Source organism: Charadrius vociferus, unplaced genomic scaffold, assembly GCF_000708025.1.
Source record: "Charadrius vociferus isolate BGI_N301 unplaced genomic scaffold, ASM70802v2 scaffold62, whole genome shotgun sequence".
Lineage (NCBI taxonomy): Eukaryota > Metazoa > Chordata > Aves > Charadriiformes > Charadriidae > Charadrius > Charadrius vociferus.
In genome coordinates, this window is record NW_009647419.1 from 2,993,037 (window position 1) to 3,013,095 (window position 20,059).

At 39.5% G+C, this 20,059-nt stretch overlaps 1 protein-coding gene across 2 annotated transcripts in view; it reads left to right on the forward strand.

Moving 5' to 3' along the window:
• The window catches only part of LTBP1 (latent transforming growth factor beta binding protein 1), a 187,520-nt gene extending 169,476 nt beyond the window's left edge, over positions 1-18,044 (forward strand). For both annotated transcript variants that reach the window (XM_009880398.1, XM_009880397.1), the window contains 4 exons: positions 761-931; positions 11,983-12,105; positions 15,642-15,791; positions 17,019-18,044. In XM_009880398.1, the coding sequence (XP_009878700.1) occupies positions 761-931; positions 11,983-12,105; positions 15,642-15,791; positions 17,019-17,188 (614 nt within the window). In that variant the 3' untranslated portion in view covers positions 17,189-18,044. The remainder of the gene's footprint in view (positions 1-760; positions 932-11,982; positions 12,106-15,641; positions 15,792-17,018) is intronic.
• The last annotated feature ends 2,015 nt before the right edge of the window (positions 18,045-20,059 follow it).

Consider the following 20,059-nt stretch of genomic DNA (forward strand, 5'->3'; position numbering starts at 1 on the left):
CCAGCTTTAACAAAAATACATGGTTTTGTTAATGTTCATAAGAATATGACAGTAGTTCACAGCAGTATTCTGTCTCTAACAATAGCTGTAAGTGAGATGACTAGAGACCAGAAGAGCAGATAAACAATACTTCTCCTCACCCTCTCCAGCACTCTCTCAGCCTCCAGCTATTTTCAGCTCAGGGGATTTCCTGAGCCTGATGTAGTTTGTCTGCTTAGTTAATGGGACTCTCTTCCAAGTATTTGTCCAGTCTCCCGTTGAGCTCATGTAAAATTTTTGTTGAGCTCTGCCCTAGCTGTAAAAGTTCTTTCAGATGCCACTGATGGCAATATAAGAAAAGCAAAATAACAACTTTTGAAGATTCAGTCCATGGATGGAGTTCCCCAAACCTCTGTCCTAACACTGGTTTTTGTCAAGCTCTGTTAACTTTCATGAGAGCAGAGCTGAGTCAGTGTGAAGCATTCAGCAATGACTACCAATTTAGGAAGTTTTATTTCTTGGGTGTCCAACCCAATGTGCTTTTAAACTGGCCTAATAGTGCCAAATCAGAACCTCTTAAGATTTTTGCAGGGCTGAATACTCAAGGGGTGAGCCACCTCAGGGACTTAAAAAGGGTGATGACTTCTAAACTTAAATTTGTATTCAGCAAAGTCTGTAAAGCTAGGTTATTCTTCTAATCAAAGGTTAGAAAATTCTGCATTATGTATCTTTTTAAAATAACAGTGCTGTGATAATGATCTAATGCTGTCTTCTCTATCAGAGCAAACTGAAGAAACTGAGGTCTACCAGGATCTTTGCTGGCAGCATCTAAGTGATGATTTTGTTTGTAGTCGACCTCTGGTTGGAAAGCAGACTACATATACTGAGTGCTGTTGCCTATATGGTGAAGCCTGGGGCATGCAGTGCGCGCTGTGTCCTATGAAAGAGTCGGGTAAGGAAACATACATGTCAATTCTTGGACTGAAATCTGAAATACTTCATCAGTTTAATCCCTTGTATTTATACTACAGCTACTAACATAAGAAAGAACAAAAAACCCTAACCCTTCAAGAACTAATGGAAAATTTTCTCATTAATTAAGGGGAATTCATTACAGTCTAGATTTTGAAAATGTAGCTGCTTTTACAGGACCCGTTTCCTTCAGGTGGAACCATCAGTGACTGGCAATTTAGAACCTTGGTGGAAACGGAAGGGCATTTTAAGGGTAGCAGAGTTCCTTAACATGACTGACAAATTAAAAAACATCTATGAAACTACAGATGCAATTCACGTGAACGTACACGCATGATACTCGACAGGCTACGTAACTGGTTTGGACTTTTGTTGCTGGTATTATACATTCAGATGCATTTTTCAGTGTGATATTCTGCCAGGCTGGCTGCAATTAGATGTGTTTACTTGATAAGGATTTGGTAACTTGTGGTTTAGAATCACTATCAAAGACTGAGTTGTTGTTATATGTCTATATGCTCAGATACTACAAAATGTATAGATGAGCAATTTAAGATAGATAAGGGAAATGGAGTACCAATAAGGACTGAAGAATTTGCACTTAATATAACAATGATAAAGAAAGCTCACTGACAGTCATATTTTTAAAAGACTATATTTCGTTTATGTGTTTAGAAATTAGACATTGTTCCAAGATATTTCAGGTAGAAGCTGCTTCTTGTGGTGACTACAAAAGCTAAATGGATAGAGAAATGCTGTCATTGACACACAGACTTATTTCTGGGGAGTAGGAGCTGGAGAAGAGACCAGTGGAAGCAGCATAGGTGTATGTCATGCTGTGTCTGAGATGTGTCAGACCTGGTATAGACAGTCTGGTACCATACTAACTTCTTCCCTCATATAAACTATTCCAAGGCCTAGTTTGGATGTAACTTTCTTACTACAAATGTGTCTCTCAGTAATATCGTTTTCCATGTAGTAAAGCATTTTATTCTGATCATACCTGGTTTTCCACTTGGGCTTGTGTTACTCTAACCCCAATGTGGTGGCTAAAGCAGTACATGTTTTACTTGTAGGAAGAACCCTGGAGTTAAAACTACATAGAGAAGCTCATTGAAGCATTAATGAGGTTGTTTGTGTCTGCTTGGGTTTTATGTTTTTATAATTTACTTGCAAGGTCCCTGAACCTGTTCTTATGTATCTTTACATGTTTGAGTTTGCTTTGGAAGTGCAGTCACTGAAAAAAAACGCCTGATTTTGATGATGTTGGCTGGAGTAACTGCTGGCTGATGCTTACCCCAGAAAGAGACTGAAGAAGAAAAAGAGGGCATGAGAGCAGCTTGATTTATAAGATATGGAAATCTCTGAAATGTCTTTGTCAGAACAAATCTTATAGGAGGACATTCCCAGGCACTGAATTACTACACCTGCTAGAATAACAATTGCAATGTAATGAAATGCAGTCGTAAAACAAATACAGGGCAAGAGCAAGAATTGTTGCTATGACCTGGAGCTCCTCAGGTGGAAAGATAGAGCAGACTAATGGAGTTTTTCTTTGTACGAAGTTCATCACATGGTTACAATTACCCATCTGTGTCATGCAAGCATGCAATCCTGAGAGAAGCGACAAAAGCTGTTCCTGGTAGAGAGAGTTCAGGTAGGTATGAGACTTGCTTCTGAAGATTTCTAGCTAGTTACATATAAAGCAGGATACATCTGAAAAGGAACAGAGAGGGACCACCAAGATGTTCAGGGAACGGAGAACCTGTCTTACAAGGGAAGATGAAAAAAGCCAAACCTAGATGCAGAACAAAGGCTGCAAATGGTAAGACTCTCCACTACAGCATGATCATGGAGGATTCCCACAAGTTTTTAAATTCAATAACAGTGCCGATGTGAGGAAAGAAATGGAAGAAGTTTAGTCTTGAACATATTTAGGCTTGAAATTAGACGGGTTTTGATCATTAGGACGACAGGATTTTGGAGCAGCAATCCTGTAGCAACAGCAGGGTGCAGATCCCAACTAGCTTTATGAAGAAACTTGAGAAATTCATTAAAAAAATGACATAAAGGTTCCTGATGGACAACATGATGCTAAATGTCACTTGGATGACCCTCAGTCAAAGCTCAAGAGCATTATGTTGGATCATAACATCTTTCTTCCTCCAGACATAGGATTTTTATATGAAGTTTAATATGCATTGAAAAGTATCTGCTTTAACTGAAACTACAAGGCATACTTTGATCCCAAATACTTTAAATTATCACTATAAATTGGAACATAGATGGTTAAAAAGAATAAAAGCATATTGAATCTTTATTATGTGAAAACAAACATAAAAGCTTACATTTCTTAGTGGAGGTGGTATATGCTCATGTGTCCTTACACATGTGCGCACACACACACACAGAAACCTGGAAGCCTTTCTCTGTTTTCGGGAACATTTACCAAGAAAAATTCAAAGCTGACTGAACTGAATAAATGATTCATTTGACATGTCTTCAGTTTGTAACATTTAAAGTGATATCATTGGCTCGAGAGAGTGCTTTCACACCTCTGGGCCAGCAGGTCACAGGTTCAAGTCCTGGCTGGGGAACCTGGAATTTCTCCATTTTTAAATACTTGTGTATTGTGTTGGCCAGATTTACTACTGAAGGTGTTTGCTTATTTCCCAAGTTAGGGGCATTCTGAAGATTTGTAACACATGTTAAAGAAGATCTGGGGATGTGAAAAGTGTTATCACCGGAAGACTTTCTCCATTAAATGGGTTGGATCATAGAACAGATCATTCACTGATCTGTGGTTTCCTTTTACTTTATACTCCCCTTATGTTTGAGGATCTAGATGCTGCCCTTAGAAAGAAGGAATGGGGGTGGGGTGCATTAAAAAGAGCATGGCCAGCAGGTCGAGGGAGGTCAGCCTCCCCCTCTACTCTGCCCTGGTGAGGTTGCATCTGGAGTACTATGTCCAGTTCTGGGCCCCCCAGTTCAAGAAGGACAGGGAACTGCTGGACAGAGTCCAGCGGAGAGCTACAAAGATGACCAAGGGAATGGAACACCTCTCTTACGAGGAAAGGCTGAGAGACCTGGGTCTGTTTAGCCTGGAGAAGAGAAGACTGAGAGAGGATCTTGTCAATGCTTATAAATTTGTAAAGGGCGGGTGCCATGAGGATGGGGACAGACTCTTTTCAGTGGTGCCCAGCGACAGCACCATTCCCAGGGGCAACAGGCACAAACTGGAACACAGGAAACTCCATCTCAACATGAGGAAAAACTTCTTTACTTTGAGGGTGACAGAGCACTGGAACAGGCTGCCCAGAGAGGTTGTGGAGTCTCCTTCTCTGGACATATTCAAAACCCGCCTGGATGCGTTCCTGTCCAACCTGCTGTAGGTGAACCTGCTTTGGCGGGGGGGTTGGTGCCTTCCAACCCCTACCATTCTGTGAAATACAGGCCTACCACCATAAGTGATACATTTCCAAGTTCCTTCTAAAACAAATTCACACTTCAGTAAAAATAACCTCTAACCTTTGTGTCCCAGCTTTTCTTGAAAGCACTTCCATTTTTTATTACAAGATTTAAATGTCCTGTTTAAGTAGCATCCAGCATAAAACCAGCAGGAAGACGGTGAACTTTTGTAAGAATTTGATCCATATAAATGAAAAAGGAAATCCAGCCTTTCATGAGCATGCAAACAGAATTTACGTAGTTGCAAGGATTTCCAAAAATGACTAATGGGTGCTTGATCAAACAAACCCTACTGAGAATGACACTAAACATCAGAGCCTGAGACAAAATTAAGCAGAAGTACTGTTGAAGTACTGCAACTGAATAGCAATGTCTTACCAACAGTAAGACTGATAAGTATTTTGATGACAAAGTCAAGGAACAAACTCAAAATACTCATTCAAAATCCTGATCAAAGTAGTGCAAACATGAACTGTAGTGATGTGATTGAGCACATCTTGTGCAAATGGTTTTGTGGGGCAGGCTTTCTTGTCATTAAATGAAGGAAGCAAAGACAGATTGTTTTCAATTACGTTTGTTCTAACATTATGATGTTATGCTATCATAGCACAGTTAAAGGCTTTCCCAGATTGCATCCAATACCAAAATGTTAACTACTGAAATGTGTTCTCTCTGGAGTTATTGTGTTGTTAGTCTGTACTTACCCAAAGTACTTCTGGTAATTATCCTTAAGAAACCTCTGTGTTATTTGAGGTTTGTCATTTGCAATCTGCAATAATTGACCAATTGAGGAAAATTAGAAAATTGGATACTTTTGTTTTAGATAACAAAAGCAAAACATCCTTTTTTCATGAACCCAACCCCCCCCCCCAAAAAAGAACACCTGTCAGATGACCTTCCTTCAGAAGTTCTGCTTCCTTGGTCAATTTACTGTTGGTGCCAGAAGACCCAACTGTCTCCATCCAGAGTCCACGCTGTAGTAACTGGCAGCAGGACAGGCACCGATGAGTTTAGCAGCTGGGTCAAAGCACCCATGCCAGGAAACAGCGCAACTGGCCAAGACTGAAAAAATCTGGAATCTACAATAAGGCCATACACATCTCATGTTAACCTGAACATGCAACACCTGAATTATAAACCTGCCAAGCCTCCAGAAGCTCCTGTGAGATCCTTATGGGACTGGAGTGGATTTTGGACAAGGTGTACTGTTACAGGCTACAGGAAATTTGAAGGGAGGAGATAGAAGAAACAGCTAGAAAATGTTGAGTAAGGTGGTGTGCTGGGGGCAGTGTTTAATTTAGGGAGAGTGCCTATTTTTATATTTGTAAAATGATCTTCTGAAACCTGTCTTGGAGTTTGTTATTGCAGTGTGCTATCACCTTTGCTTCAGTAACACCTTAGGATGCTAGGAAGGTGGAATTAGGTGCTCTTGAACTAAAGATATGACTGTCTGTTAAGGAGGGAGCTTTCTGCTTCTCCTGTAGGTAGCTGCCTGGCAGAGTTTTAATATGGGAAAAGGGGGATAAGGTAGGACTGGGACTTTGCAGTTTTAACAGATGTTTTAATAACTATTTATTGAGGATAGGGGTACATTACTACATCTATAACTAAGAACTTGTTGGTAGTCTGACTACTAAGATAATGTCATAAACACATTGTTAGGCAACCATAAAGGACAGCAGCATTCAGTTTATCAGCCTGCTTATTTGTGGAACCTTATACGTACCTTGTACTCCTGTAAAGTTTTAAATTCTAGTAGTTTGTGGGCTTTTATGGAACCACTTTATGTTTAGAAGATCTGCAGAAAGGACAATGGTAGAACTCCAGTGAGTAGACGTTACTGATATTCTGTGGGACTAGGAGCCACGTAAAGAACTGCTGAAGACTCGTGTTGTACTTGAACTTTCTCTGATCTCCATGTTAGCATTTGCAAAGCTCAGACTAGGAGAACACTGAAGATAGTGGGTAACATGAATCATCTGGGGTGTTGTATCTTGTAGGACTTCTCTTGGCCAATTTCACATGTTTTTTACACAGAAATCCATGTCTGTGTTGGTCCCACCAGTTTCATCTTCCATCAGGAAAGAGAAATAGGCACCCTAAGCATTAAGATTCTTCTGACTTGTTCTAGACATCTACTTTAGGATGAGATGGTGTCCTAGAAGTGGTTATGTCTTTCCACGGACTATAAAGGGACACTGTGTGACTAATTCAGGTGCAGAGCCTTGGAGATGCCTACATTTAGTTGTTGAATTCTACCCCTTCTGGCAGGACAGATTGTTTGAATTGCATTTTTGTTGCAAGGAACTCTGTGCATCCTTTGTAAACATTAAGAGTCAGCTCTGAGTTGAGCTTCCATATTATGAGAACATGGTGTTCCCTTCGAGTTCTGGCTAATGTCACTTGTGAAGATCTGGAATTACAGGGAAAACCGATGTGTGTAAAGGATGAGTTTCCAACTGTCCTTTTTTGAGATGGTAAAAATCAGCAGGGAGGCACTGGATTCCTTTCTGGAGACCATTGTTTATCTTTCCATTTAGGATGGCATTGTGCCTCCTTCCTTTCTGGTAAGGACTCTGGACAAATTGATTATATTTTGGGCTCAAATATTACAGTGATTTGGCCTTGAATATTCAAAGTCTTATGCTTCGTTCTGCAGATTTTTGGCTGCTTTCATTTCTATTGATGAAGATTTTCAGTGCTTTTTCTGAAGTTTGAGAGACCTGCAGAATAGCCTTGGAAGAGTTGTCCTCATGGATCCTCACATTCCAAGTGCACATGGGAGTCAGCAAGGAGTCAGAAAGCCATTTGCGAGGTTGTGGCAGGGACAACTTGACTCTTACTACAACTTCTAACAATCTATCTCAAGTAGTAGGAGTGAGAAGATTGTTTTAGGAAATTTGAGCAGCCTTTGAGAAACAAAAGGTGACTACCAAGAGGTTTTGAAATAATCAGGTTGGTAATTACTTCAATTTTAACAGGAGTTTTACATCCACTGTGAGCTTTTCCTCAGTGATTCCATTTAGAGTTCTCTCCATGTAAGGATATGAATATCCTTCTTAACTCAATGAAAAAAATCCTTTAAGACTGGTACCCTTCCGTTTTTCTTTATCACCAAGAGTTGTAGAATATATGTGAATGCTGTCCACTGACAAACCTTGGCATCTGTTCATGGAGGATGTCAAATGATCTAAACTGCCAAATAGCACAATCTAAACGTAAAGCAGAAATATCTTCAGCTTTGGTTCACAGATGATGCAATCTCCTGAGAGAGCATAAGTTTAACCAATTCATACTGATGTCCAGAACCTCTGGTCAGAAGTGACATATATTACATGTAATAAATGCTTTCTTGGCTTTGTCCTTCTCTCCAGTGATTTTTTCCATGGTAAAACTGTTGCATTCTTAAATAATTTGAAGGAACTGCATTGGTGTTGATAGCTTTGGCTCCTTTTTGTGTGTGTGATGGTAACAATTCTGAGGAGCTGGAACCAGAAATATAGCTTGCTTTATGGGCAGGAGATAGGATTGGCTGTGGTGTAGCTTTTTCATGGTTGTGTTAGGAAAAGCGCTTTTTTAGATCATGTTTTACTTTATATACATGAAATATGGAGTATTTTTTCTGACTAGAGAATACAAATTCTCAAGCCACACAGGCTTGTGCAGTTACAACTGTATATGCAAATTAGATGCACATTTGCACAGCTGCACTTGTGCTAACAAGCACCTAAAAGCCAGTCAGTCCATGCAATTTACGTTGCGTTGTCTCTGTCAGCCTAGCTTTCATCACCAATTACGACTAACATCTGTGCCAGTACGCACGTGTGTCTAGCTGTTATCCCCTAACACACTTGTTTTCTGTGCACACATCTGACTTTAAAAATGTCCTTTACATTTCTGGAAGCATACATCAGCTTCCTTTTATAATAACTGTCCTAAGTTATACAACAAGCTGTCTCAGTGCTTGATTTGCAAGTTGAAATGAAGAGACAAACTTGGAAACACATGGAGAACAATGTAGACTAAATTATTTTAAAAACACAAGTCTTTTTTTCCCTGTTGAACTGCAGTTGTATTTTCCCTGATCACAGCCAGGAGATGAATGAGCAGAGAAAGGGAATCCAAATAGAAAAAGGTGAATTACAGAAAATGACGTTTGGGGGTTTTTTTACTTTACATGAGAGGTTATTTTGAAAGTGAGTATTAATTTCTGTGACAACTAAAATGTTTTTGTCATTCAAGAGTAGTTACAGGTTTTCCCTTGCTCTCTGCTCCCTTACTGCCTTCTTGATCTAAGTCTCCCACTGTCATCTCGCTAGGGCAGTATCATGCTGTTCTCTCATTTGTATACTTGCTGCAACTTTTTGTGCACCGGTCATGCTTTTACCCATAGATCTTACAGCACTCTGTTCGTTTAGTTCCCTTTCTTGGAAAATTGTGACCAGCATCCAGCGCAGTGACCCGAAAATGACTATTTTTAATTTGAACTGTAGGAACATAGCATAGCAAGGGGAAAAGTTTAAAACAACAGAAATTGTACGTACACATCTGTCTTGCCGTAACTTGTTCTGTCCTCCAGAGTGGGACTCAGACGGGTTCATTTTGCTCAGGCATCCGAGTCTCTAGTTTACTTTATTTCAAAATGTGGTCCTTGCGATCTTTCCAGAATGTGTGTCCCCGAAAACCTTTCACTCTTTGTACGCTTCTCTCTGCCCATCCTTTTCTTCCCTGGAAAACAAAAGACAAGCTCAGCAAGGTGGCATAGATAACTTGCCATTGTTATTGATCTGGAATTTCTACTGTTGTTTTCTTAAGTGAGTTGCTGTTGCTCTCCTTGGGCTTATCTCCTGCACACCTAGTAAATGAATCAACACATTACAAAAGACAAGAGATAAAGCCTACACTACCTGGACAACTAAATAGAACATACAGTATTAAGAGAGTATTATACCTAATTCCAGTATGTATCAAAACAATGATAAAAATTATATATAAGGAGATAGGTGTATACATTCTAAAGTGACTTAAGACTATTTAAATGCTCTGTCAGCTTTTGTATTAAAGCTCTATGTATAAATAATGTATACATTATTGAAAGATTGGAGAGTATTAACAAATGGTTAATTAAGCATAATAGACTTCAGGAGGTTAATCTTACAGTTGCATGTATAGCCTTGTAGATGACCTTGATGTAGTTACAGCTCCTTGTAACAAATACCAAGTTTACAGTATGCCCTAAAACAGCTCTTCATCATTTTGTAATCACTAATTTACTTACAATGAGACCTAAAAATGCAGACATCCAGAACTTGATTGGTGAAGGACCACTGTGGCAGGAAACAAGTTTCTATTGTCAACATTTCTTTATTCTTTTTTAGATAATAAACAACTTTGCATTGGCAAATGTGCAATATAAAATATTCTTGCACAATCTACAAAACTCTCATGTACATAATGGCTCCAGCTCTGTGGATTTTCAAATGTTCCGACTGCTTCCTTCAGAAGAAAAACATTGTTTCTACTACTGGTATCACTAAGTGCAAAATTAGCACTGAGTAATCTTAGAAGCCAATGTCAAGATTCTGTCCAATCCTTTCCATCAGATTACATCCATGCGGAAGAAGCAGTGATCCCTTAGACCTGCTTGCCTTGTCTCCTTGCCATTCACTGACTGGTTTTGTGTGGTGGTTTCTTCCACACAGCCCAGATGCATTAGTATTTTGTGGTAGAGCATAGATTTCCTTTGCCAAGAACGTTTGTGTGCATCTGTGAGAAAGTGCTTTTACAGCTTTTCTCTGTGTATGTATCGGAGCCTTTGGGCATAATGAGTAGCTCAACACAAAACTATGAAGGAGTTAGTCTCAGATGATAACCTGGCTGAGCCCATACATGTATGTTATTTGGGGTTAGATGTGGGGAAGGAAGAATAGGGTGTTTCTATGCCTATGACAGCTCTTAAAGCTATGCTCGTTGTCCTGGTATCTCAGTGGGAAGCTGTGCATTAAGGGATGTAAGTAATATTTCCTATGTGCCATTTATTTTCTCGTGCTGGCTTTGTTTCGTGTGCCATAGGATGTGTCTGTTGGACAGTGTACTTTTTCATCTGGGAGAGGAGAGAGTTGTTTGAATATAATTATTACTGTATATAATAGATTCTGGAGGATGCACATGGAAGGAAATCCCCTTGCACGTGAAGCAGAAGGTGATGAGATTTACAATGATTTGTAAGTTCTCTGGGGAGTTCATTCTGCGGACTGGGACTGGCACCCATGACAGTTCTGCGATGTGCACAGACAAGCTTTGCCTGTACTGTACAGTCTTATGCTCTCAAAGAGCCAAGCTGTTGACCACAGAATTCAGACTTTTTGAACACTTCATTGTTTTCAGTACAAAATAAAACTGTTCCAGGTGGAGGAGATACTACCTGTGAAAATAAAATGACAATGCTGGGCAGCAAGTGGAGCTGTGCTCTGCACTGTCTAGAGGCAGTCTGGATTTATCCAACTATTTGCTGTCTGGGACAGTTCTACACAGCATGAGGTTTCTGGCTCTGTAACCATCTGTAATTCTTGGATTTTGTATCTGCTTAGGGCTTTTTTTCCTCTCTCTCTTTTGGTGGTTTTCTTTCCCGTCCTTACTCTGCCTGTTTCTCAGAACACCAGGCAATCTTCACAGAAACAGATGCTAAATAGTCTGTAGCAACAGTAAAGGAGCACCTGGATTGCTGTATTTTAACAATATTTCTATTTTCAAATAAATTGTCTTGCATATATTTTGTAAATGGTAATGGAAACAGAGGTGACACAATAACTCAAATGAAAGATCAAACTCTGCATCAGCATTTCAGACATGGACTCTGACACCTAAAATGAAGAGCTGCGTTGCTGTGCTTTAACTTGTGTAGTCTAGCTATTGGAGACAGGCAGAAAGTCAGAGTGTAACTGTATCTCCTGTGCATTTCCCCTTGCCCTTAAAGGTTCACAGCCAAGGAGGCTTTGAACAGTGCTCATACTTAACCCTGTGGCTTGAAGTTTTCAGATTAGTGTGTGCTATTTTAGAAGGATTTTTCATTCTGTGATTTCTGCAGGTTGGCCGACAGTGCCAAAAATATGGCCCCAACTGCTCCAGTTTGTTTCCTTTGGGGTGGCTTCTGCTAGCAGCCGCAATGGTCTGGGGTGGCCTTTGTTCCACCAGAATGAGGAGTGCAACCATAGCTAGCGCTGGAGGGAGGTGCATTTGCAGCAGGATACACAGCATCCCTCTGCTCTTGCTTCCCATGCTGGCCAGAAGAACCTGACCCATAACTTTTTGTACAGTTATTGACTCAAATCTGTCCCTGATGTTACCCCTATTATGACTTAATAGTCTGCATTTGGCTCGTTAACATTTTAATGACATTCTTCTTGAAGAGAGAATGCTTTGTGGAAATTGCAGATTTATGGTGTTTCTAGGAAGATAAGTTTATTTCCAGCTAATATGAACCACAGCTCACTGGGACTAATGTAATGCAGCCTGTGTTACAAGTGTGATTAGTTTTATATCCTATTTTCTTTCCCCCCTCAGAGGATTATGCCCAGCTGTGCAACATTCCTGTTCCAGGATCTCGACGGCCATATGGACAAGATGCTTTGGTTGACTTTGAGGAGCACTACACTCCAGAAACTAATCCATACTTTGTTGAAGACCGTAAGCAAGATTCTCTGTTATGTAAAGTACTTGAAATGAGGGTTGTAACTTGGATTATTTCCCTATAGCTGGCTTCATTCTTCTGTTTGCTTCTGAGTAATGTGGCCTATTTATGTTTTAGTTATTCCTATGACACTAGCTTTCAGTCAGGTGTTCTGATTCAAGAGCCAGTGTTGTATAAGAGTCCAGTTGGGCTCAGAGTACAATATAATTTTTAATATAGTGAAATAGTTTGTGCCAAGTGTACTAAATTTGTATTTACCAACAGATTTACAGCTAAAGGTCAAATGGATTGCCAGTTTTCCTTCTCACAAATTAATTTTCCTTTGGAACATGGGACAGATTTATTCAGAGTGCATTTAGTTTAAAAGAAACTTCACGCCAGCTTTCCATGATTTTCCAGCAGAATTTATATGGGGGAAATGGAGAGTATGCACAGTGTTCGCGCTCAACAGAGGAAATGTACAGCACAGTACGATCAGAGAGTATGCATGCATGTAATGCATGTAGCCTTCAGGCTAGATGGACCGGCCTGCCAAGCAGGGTGTGAGGGATTGTATACAGCATCTCAGTTGCACTTCAGGAATATCGGAGTTCTTTATGGATCTGGCCTAGCTCACTGTTAAGACTTGTGGGAGAGGAATGTTTACAGATCTCAGCATCTTCCTCAAAATCAGCCATCCTGTACAGGCCCAGCAGATTTTGTCACAGTTTTAGAGAAAAAAAGCAGGGGCATCAGAAGGAACTGGTAACTCCCAGTGCTTTATAGACATGGCCTATAAGTTGCCACTACTCTCCCAAAGTGCTTCTCCTGTACAAGGAGTTATTTTTAAAGTAACCGTAATAGGTCAAAACAGGAGAGGAGAATTACAGCACACTATTGGAAGGGTGATACACATTTCTTGCTCACATTGCACTTTAATTTTGACAGAACTACACAAATCAGGTTAATGAGTTCATTTCTATTTAGCATCTAAATGACCTACTAGCTCTACACAGAATTGTAACGTCTTATTTCTTTATATCCAGATCATTTTAATTAAACAGTACTGAGTGTTGATGTCTAATTGAAATGTCACACAGATGATAACTACCAAACACAATGAAAAGCCCAGAAAGATGACCGGATAACCAATGTGATAGATAGAATGCTGAGTAGGAAAGAAACACTAAACAAGTTGTAACCAGTGGTGAATAAATAAAATAAAATTGTGGACAGTTTTGAATCCACAGCTGAGTCCACAGTCTTAGGGACAGACACTTAAGAACTCATGGCTCTTGCTCCCATCCTGTCACTGAATTGGGTACAGTGGCAAGCAAATGCATAAGAAACCCCAAGCAACACAGCTGCATGACTCTGTCCTGGTCGGAGGCATGTTCCCTGACAGATACAGTTGCCACATGTTTAGGGCATCAAAGACTTGAAAGTCACAATCCTGCTGCGGTCTGTATGAGGAATACAACAATATCTCCCATCCCATGGCAAGGACATGTACTTCAGTGGAATATTTGTCACCTGTGTGTAATCAACTTCTGCAGAAACAACTACGCATATTAAAATTACAACCCAGGTCCCATCCAGCTGTTTTGAAGTAGAATATTTTGTGAAGTAGAACTTGCTGTGAGTGATAAATATTTTTTAATTTTTTAGCTAGTTGAGTTTTTTAGCTAGTTAAAATTACAACATACTGTATTTATGAGAGAGGGGGAGAGAGAAAAAATGTATATATGTGTGTACATATGTATATGCATATATTCTATGTGTCAAATTATGCCTTTTCTTTATTTAAAAAATATCTATATATTCAGGGGGGACACCTTTCCCTTTTTTGGCACTGTTTGTTTTCTAAATTAGCAAAGATCTTCATGTCAAAGGACCCTCATGAGCCCTCTGCAAGCTCATATTAGATGAGAACATAATGAAAATTGGTTGAGTTTCTTACTACATTGTAACCATATATCACGGCAGTCTGCTCAATATCCTCAGTACTATTGCACTGAGATGTGATTTACTAGGTTCATGGAAAAGATTGTAATGTTTCCCCACTTAATGTACACTTACGGACCTCCTATGTATTGTATATGTTCTTGAGATATGGCAGTGTCTCCAGAATTTACTGAGTATGTGACTGACCACCATGATCCTTACTAAGAATCCCACCATATTAGAGAATATCCAGGACAGAAACAATGTAGTCAAAGAGAGGGCGAGTGGAAATGACAGTACACAAGTTAAATGGGAGATGATGCAGAAAGGGCAGAGTAGGAAAGGCAAGAGGAAGGAGGGCTCAAGAACCAAGAGAGGATGGAGTAAATATAAAAAGACAGGACAACAAGCACAAGGAAAGGGAGAAATTCATATTCCTAGGTAGCTTTGCAAATCTACATATCACAACTGTCGCAACAATATAAATCAGTAAACAGGTTTTAGATAAACCAGTGGTTTGCTGGCGGAGTCACTATATGAATTATATGTTATGGGCCAGATGGGGAGATGTATCCTACTGTATTCCACTCCATCTCCGATTTCCCCTCCATTTCTATGCTATATATACATTATGCTGGTAAACCTACAACTCTCATATTCTCAAATTTTTCCCAAAAGTCTTTTTGATGTGATGGGCTGCCATCTGCAGTCCTGTTACATCACTGCTCCGCTAATAGAAAACTAGTGAAAAACCTTGTGCAGGATTAACAGGAGCAATTCAGTCCTAGAGAGAATCTCTGCACATGTAAAAATGTCAAATAATTTTTTAAGTATAAATCCTTCCTTATACATAAAAGCATAACTGTCAAAATAGCACAGGGAGCACAAAAGGCGTTGTACAAACCACTGAATACAGAAGAGAAATCTTTAGCTTTGACTACTCACCATCTAGAATTATGACAAGAAGCAACTGGTAGATTATAAGTATTTGTACTGGCACCAGTCGCTGGAGTACCAGCCAAAGGGTTGTTAACCAAAACCACAACAGGAAAGCAGTCTCTGATTTCTTCTTACTTTCCTTAAGGCAGTTGAGATTGATTTATTTTATTTTTATACATATGTTTTCTTCTAGATAAATGAGAGTGCATCTCTTCCCCACCCCTACACACACCTTATTTTTCTAGAATAGTGTTTTAAGAAACTTCTACCTCAAACTGCACTACCACTTCTTACCTTTGTTTCCATAAAGGTTGATACACAAAAATTCAAATAAAAGGTGAGATTTAGAAAACACTGATTTATCCTTTTAAAAATATACTGTCGAATTATACATTTTCCGTTACCAAAAAAAATCACAGATTTTTAACACAAATTAAAAACTTAAGAGTTCACAATGTTGTTCAGTTTTCATCATGAAATGTATCACAGCACTTTCCTAGTGCATTTAAAACTCCAGATGGTGCAGATCTGCTAAAGCTGACCTATTTTCTGCAAAATCAAGTCACATTCCAGTAAACTTCTGAGAGAATTTCAGACTTTCACTATACATTTGGGTATACTGATTCAACAGCTCTGTAACTTACTTGTTTGCAATTCTTTCTCCACCCAGGTTTTCTGAACAGCTTTGAGGAGTTACAAGCAGAGGAATGTGGTATTCTGAATGGATGTGAAAATGGCCGATGTGTGAGAGTCCAGGAAGGCTACACCTGTGACTGCTTTGACGGTTATCACCTGGACATGGCCAAAATGACTTGTGTTGGTGAGGACAGCATATTACTTCATCTTCTTCTGTTAGTCTGTCAGTTTACTCGGTCACTTGACCTAAGGAGGCAGTGGAACAAAGGGGTTAGAGATGATCACCTGAATTGTATTAAAGATGCCAACTTGGTTTGATTTACTGCAAAGGCCAGTAAATATTGTTACAGAAATACCTATGCTGGTGTTCCTCAGTTCATCTCGGTCATTACAGCTGTGTTCAGTTAAGAGCCTAGAAATGAGCAGAAGCACATTTGTGTAATGAAGCTTCAAGTTCTATCAATAATTTAACACTCATATATAGGACAAATGTTTTTCAAAGGCTTAAATTAGCTAAGAGGATGGATCCAGAGTAGGAGAGTAACTTTAGTAGCAGATTTTTAGAGCGGCTGAATCAAATAAATATACAGATAACCACTTGGTGGGGTTTGGCCCCTGATTGTCACTGATTTCAACAGACCAGACTACTCCTCTCACTCTCAAACTAGTAAATCTGCAGCACTACTAACCAGGTCATCTAGTGACTATGTTTCCAATTAAAACAACAAAACATGGGAATGGCAAGTGTCAGTGAGAAGATGAAGCAAAATACCATCCCTCAGTGCAGAAGCCTAGTAGGGGCCGTGCATGGGTATTTCAGGTTAAGATCTCTACTGACCTCGCTTAGCAGGACACTTCATAATGCACAGCTGAGGTCTCCCAGCTGTATAATGATAAGCTGCCTGCATGCCTTGTAATCTTTAGGAGTTTATGGCAAGCTGGCCTCCTTAGTGAGAAAAGATGTAGCTCCTGTGTATTTCAGGCCAATGCTGCACAATATTGAATGCAGTTAGTTTGCTGTTCACAACTATGTAGTTGACAACACCAACAGCTCCTTAAGCATTTGATTTTCTAAAATACAGGTATTATGCTACAAACTTGGAGCTTCTTTCTTGTAAGCCACTTTTCATTCATCACATAAAAACCTGTAAGTGGTTTTGCAGCTTAGACTGAATTTGGACTTGGTGATCTAACAGTTTAAGGCCATTTCCTATGATAACGTCTACCTTTTCCCAAGAAAATACTCATCTGTTACAGCTTTTGACCCAGCGTAATTCCACCTGATCTGAACTAAAAATATAGTTCTCAGTGTATCGATACAGCATATTTTACTCCTGACAATGCTGAAAATAAGTGAGTTCTACCACACAGCAGACCTCAGTGCGTGTGTTTTGATGTCCCCTTTTTGCAGATGTGAATGAATGCAATGAGCTGAACAACAGGATGTCTCTCTGCAAGAATGCCAAATGCATTAACACAGAAGGTTCGTACAAGTGTTTGTGTCTCCCAGGATACGTACCTTCAGACAAGCCAAACTACTGCACACCACTGAACTCAGAACTAGACAGTGAACTGGAGTAGAGGAGAATCTCGATATCCTAAGCCCATATACTCTGCACTGTATAAAGAAAAGGAAGAAAAGTATTTAACTTGAGAAGAGAAGGCACCGGAGTAGCGAACGTAAGGGGAGAAAAGCATTAAAATGTGTCAAAGGTGAGACATGATAGGCTGGCTGCGTATCAGCTTCACTGAAGTGACAGACCAAATGGACACATTACTCTGTATGAAAAAAACAATCAACTATATAGTGTGTTCATAAGAAAAAAAATGTTTAAAAATAAGCAAAAACAGTGCTGTTATTTTAAACAGAAGAGCTTTGGTTTTTTGTTTTGTTTTGTTTTTACTATTGCTTGATTAATTTGGCATTTAAATAGTGATGGAAATATTTTATATTACTATGTCATTTTTTGATTGTTCAGTTCCTTGCCTACTGTTTCTTTTCAGACCTTTTCTCTGATCAGTACAAATTCTAAGATACGAATATTCTTAGGCCATTTTATAAGAACTGTTACACAGGGTAATGCTCCTCCTTCTCTGGAACATTGGTCAGTGACTTTTTTTTAATTTGCTAGTTGTCTGCCCTGTGGAGCAGGCACCCTTTGTTTTCAAATGTTTATATACCTTGGTGAAAAGTCTTTATATTCATTTTGTATTCTGTATGGTTTTTACTGCACTTAAAGTCTTTAGAACCTTTCTTGCCAAGTTCAAAGCTGCTAGTGGACAACATTGGATTCTTTTTGTACATTAAAACAAAAGATTTTAGCTCACGTCTGTATTGTAATGTGTAAATTGAACACAAGAGAGATCTTGTATGATTACCCTAACATATTAAAGCTGTATATTAAAACTCAATAAAATCACCTTTTTTTAGAAAAAAGCTATTTACTAATTGTAGGCTTTTTTTTTTCTTCTATTGGTGTTTATGTTACAAGAATCAACCCCTCAGGTGTTTACAGTAGTAGAATTAATTTACATTACAATAGTTATAGGGAGTTGTCAGGCTGGTTTTTCCTTCTGCTGTTTTAATAAGCTCAGAATCTGAATGAGTTGATGCCTGAAGTTAGGTTTCCAGAGGGAAGATTTCAAACACAGACCTACAGAAATTGTTTGACTTGGAAGCTGATTCCCATGGAATTTTTCTTCTTTCCTGGTTTAGGCGTGTTTCCCGCTAAATCTGCAAATAAGACTCTTCAATATGATGGCCTGGTTTTCAGAAAGTACTGAAGAGGAGGGGGAGAATTTCCTTTTCTTGATGAACTGTGCCTTCCCATCAGCTCTGTTTTTCAGTAGAAGGGGAGAAAGAGATTAGGAGAATGACAGATATTTCACTTTGACCTTCTTCACAGTGAAAGAGTTTGCTTTGGAAATCCTGAAAAAGGTCCTTTTGATATTTTCCAAATGAAACATTTTTGCTGTGTCTTTCAGACCTGCCCTGCATTAAAAGGAAAAGGATAACATGAGACTTTAAAAAGTGGGTTAAATTGGGTCTGATTGTCTGAAAATTAGATTTTTATTTCTCATTCCACCAAAAAAAGAAATACTTGTTTTGGTTCTGAATCAAATTTCTTTTCCAATATTTAAGTCTGCCACTGAACCAAAAATGTCATAAGCTGTGTTCCTTTCAGTGCTGTGGACTCAGTAGATCTCTTTAAAGGCCAGATGCCTGTTAACATGCAGGAGCATCTGTCCTTCCCAGGCCACCTCCTCTCTATCTGCTGGAATTTGACACTATGACTAGTAAAGATTTTTAAGATCTGATGTTATCTTAAAATGCAAGAAAAATTTCTGTGGGGAGAGCAATCTTTAAGGAAGAGACTCTGTAAAGTGCCCAACTCCCTTGACTTTTCTAGAATTAAGCTAGAATTGCAAACACTACAGCTGGTCTATAATTACAAAAAAATACTAATTCTTCCTTACCTGCTGTGGTTAGGAGGAAGGAAGGAAGGTCTGGTCTTACTGGGGAATTTTGTAACTAAAGAGCTCTTAGTTGTCCTGCTTAAGGTTAATTCTATGATCTTAATAAAAAACAAAGTCAGAGCTACAACCTTTCACTGGATTCAAGATGAGCTCTAGTCTGGTTTCGGCTATCTGAAAATTCACAGACAAGACAGTGCTCCCCCTATTCCCACCTCCAGACGACCTCCTCCTGCTTCAGAAGCTGGCTGTTGTCACCTCTGAAAGACAGCCTAGGCCCCAAAGCTGCTATGGCAGTCAGCACCACAGCCTCAGATTTTTGACATCCCAGCACTCCTTCAATCCTTCACCAGCTAGGGAGTTAAAATGGCAGTACAAGTCTCCGCTTTTCCTGGGAGTACCCCAGGTACGACAGCTGAGGAAATAACACTCCAACTTCAGTACCCTTAGAAGTCTTTGCTTGGTGACAAACACTGTACTGAACATGTAATTCTGAGCCACAAGATTGGCTCCTTGCTGATTTATGGTATCTTTTTAAAACAACAGGTTCAGAATAGCCTGGGACTTTGCCATTCTCAGACAATATACACTCTGACCCCCTTACTTTGTGTAATTTCAGACAAAATAACCAACCCTAATCCAAGCTGTTCCACAAGCAACACAACTAAAATGAAGCCTGAATTCCTGTAATCTTTCCTTGTATCTCTCTCCTCAGCAAGCTAACTCCAGCTTCAGCTCCTTGCATCTCCGCTACTCTCGACAGGCACAGAGAGCACCCATCTGCAGCTGTGGGTGCCAGGACAGGGTGATGGATGCACATGCATTGACACAACATCTGCCAAACCAAATGTTGTCCATGCTTTCAGCAGGGAGGGTTAATTGGATCACTTGTCTCAAGCCGTTCATAAAACTTCACAGACCTCAGATTGTACTGGCCTTTTCATCTCATTTGCCTTATACACATGGTTGAAACTGGTC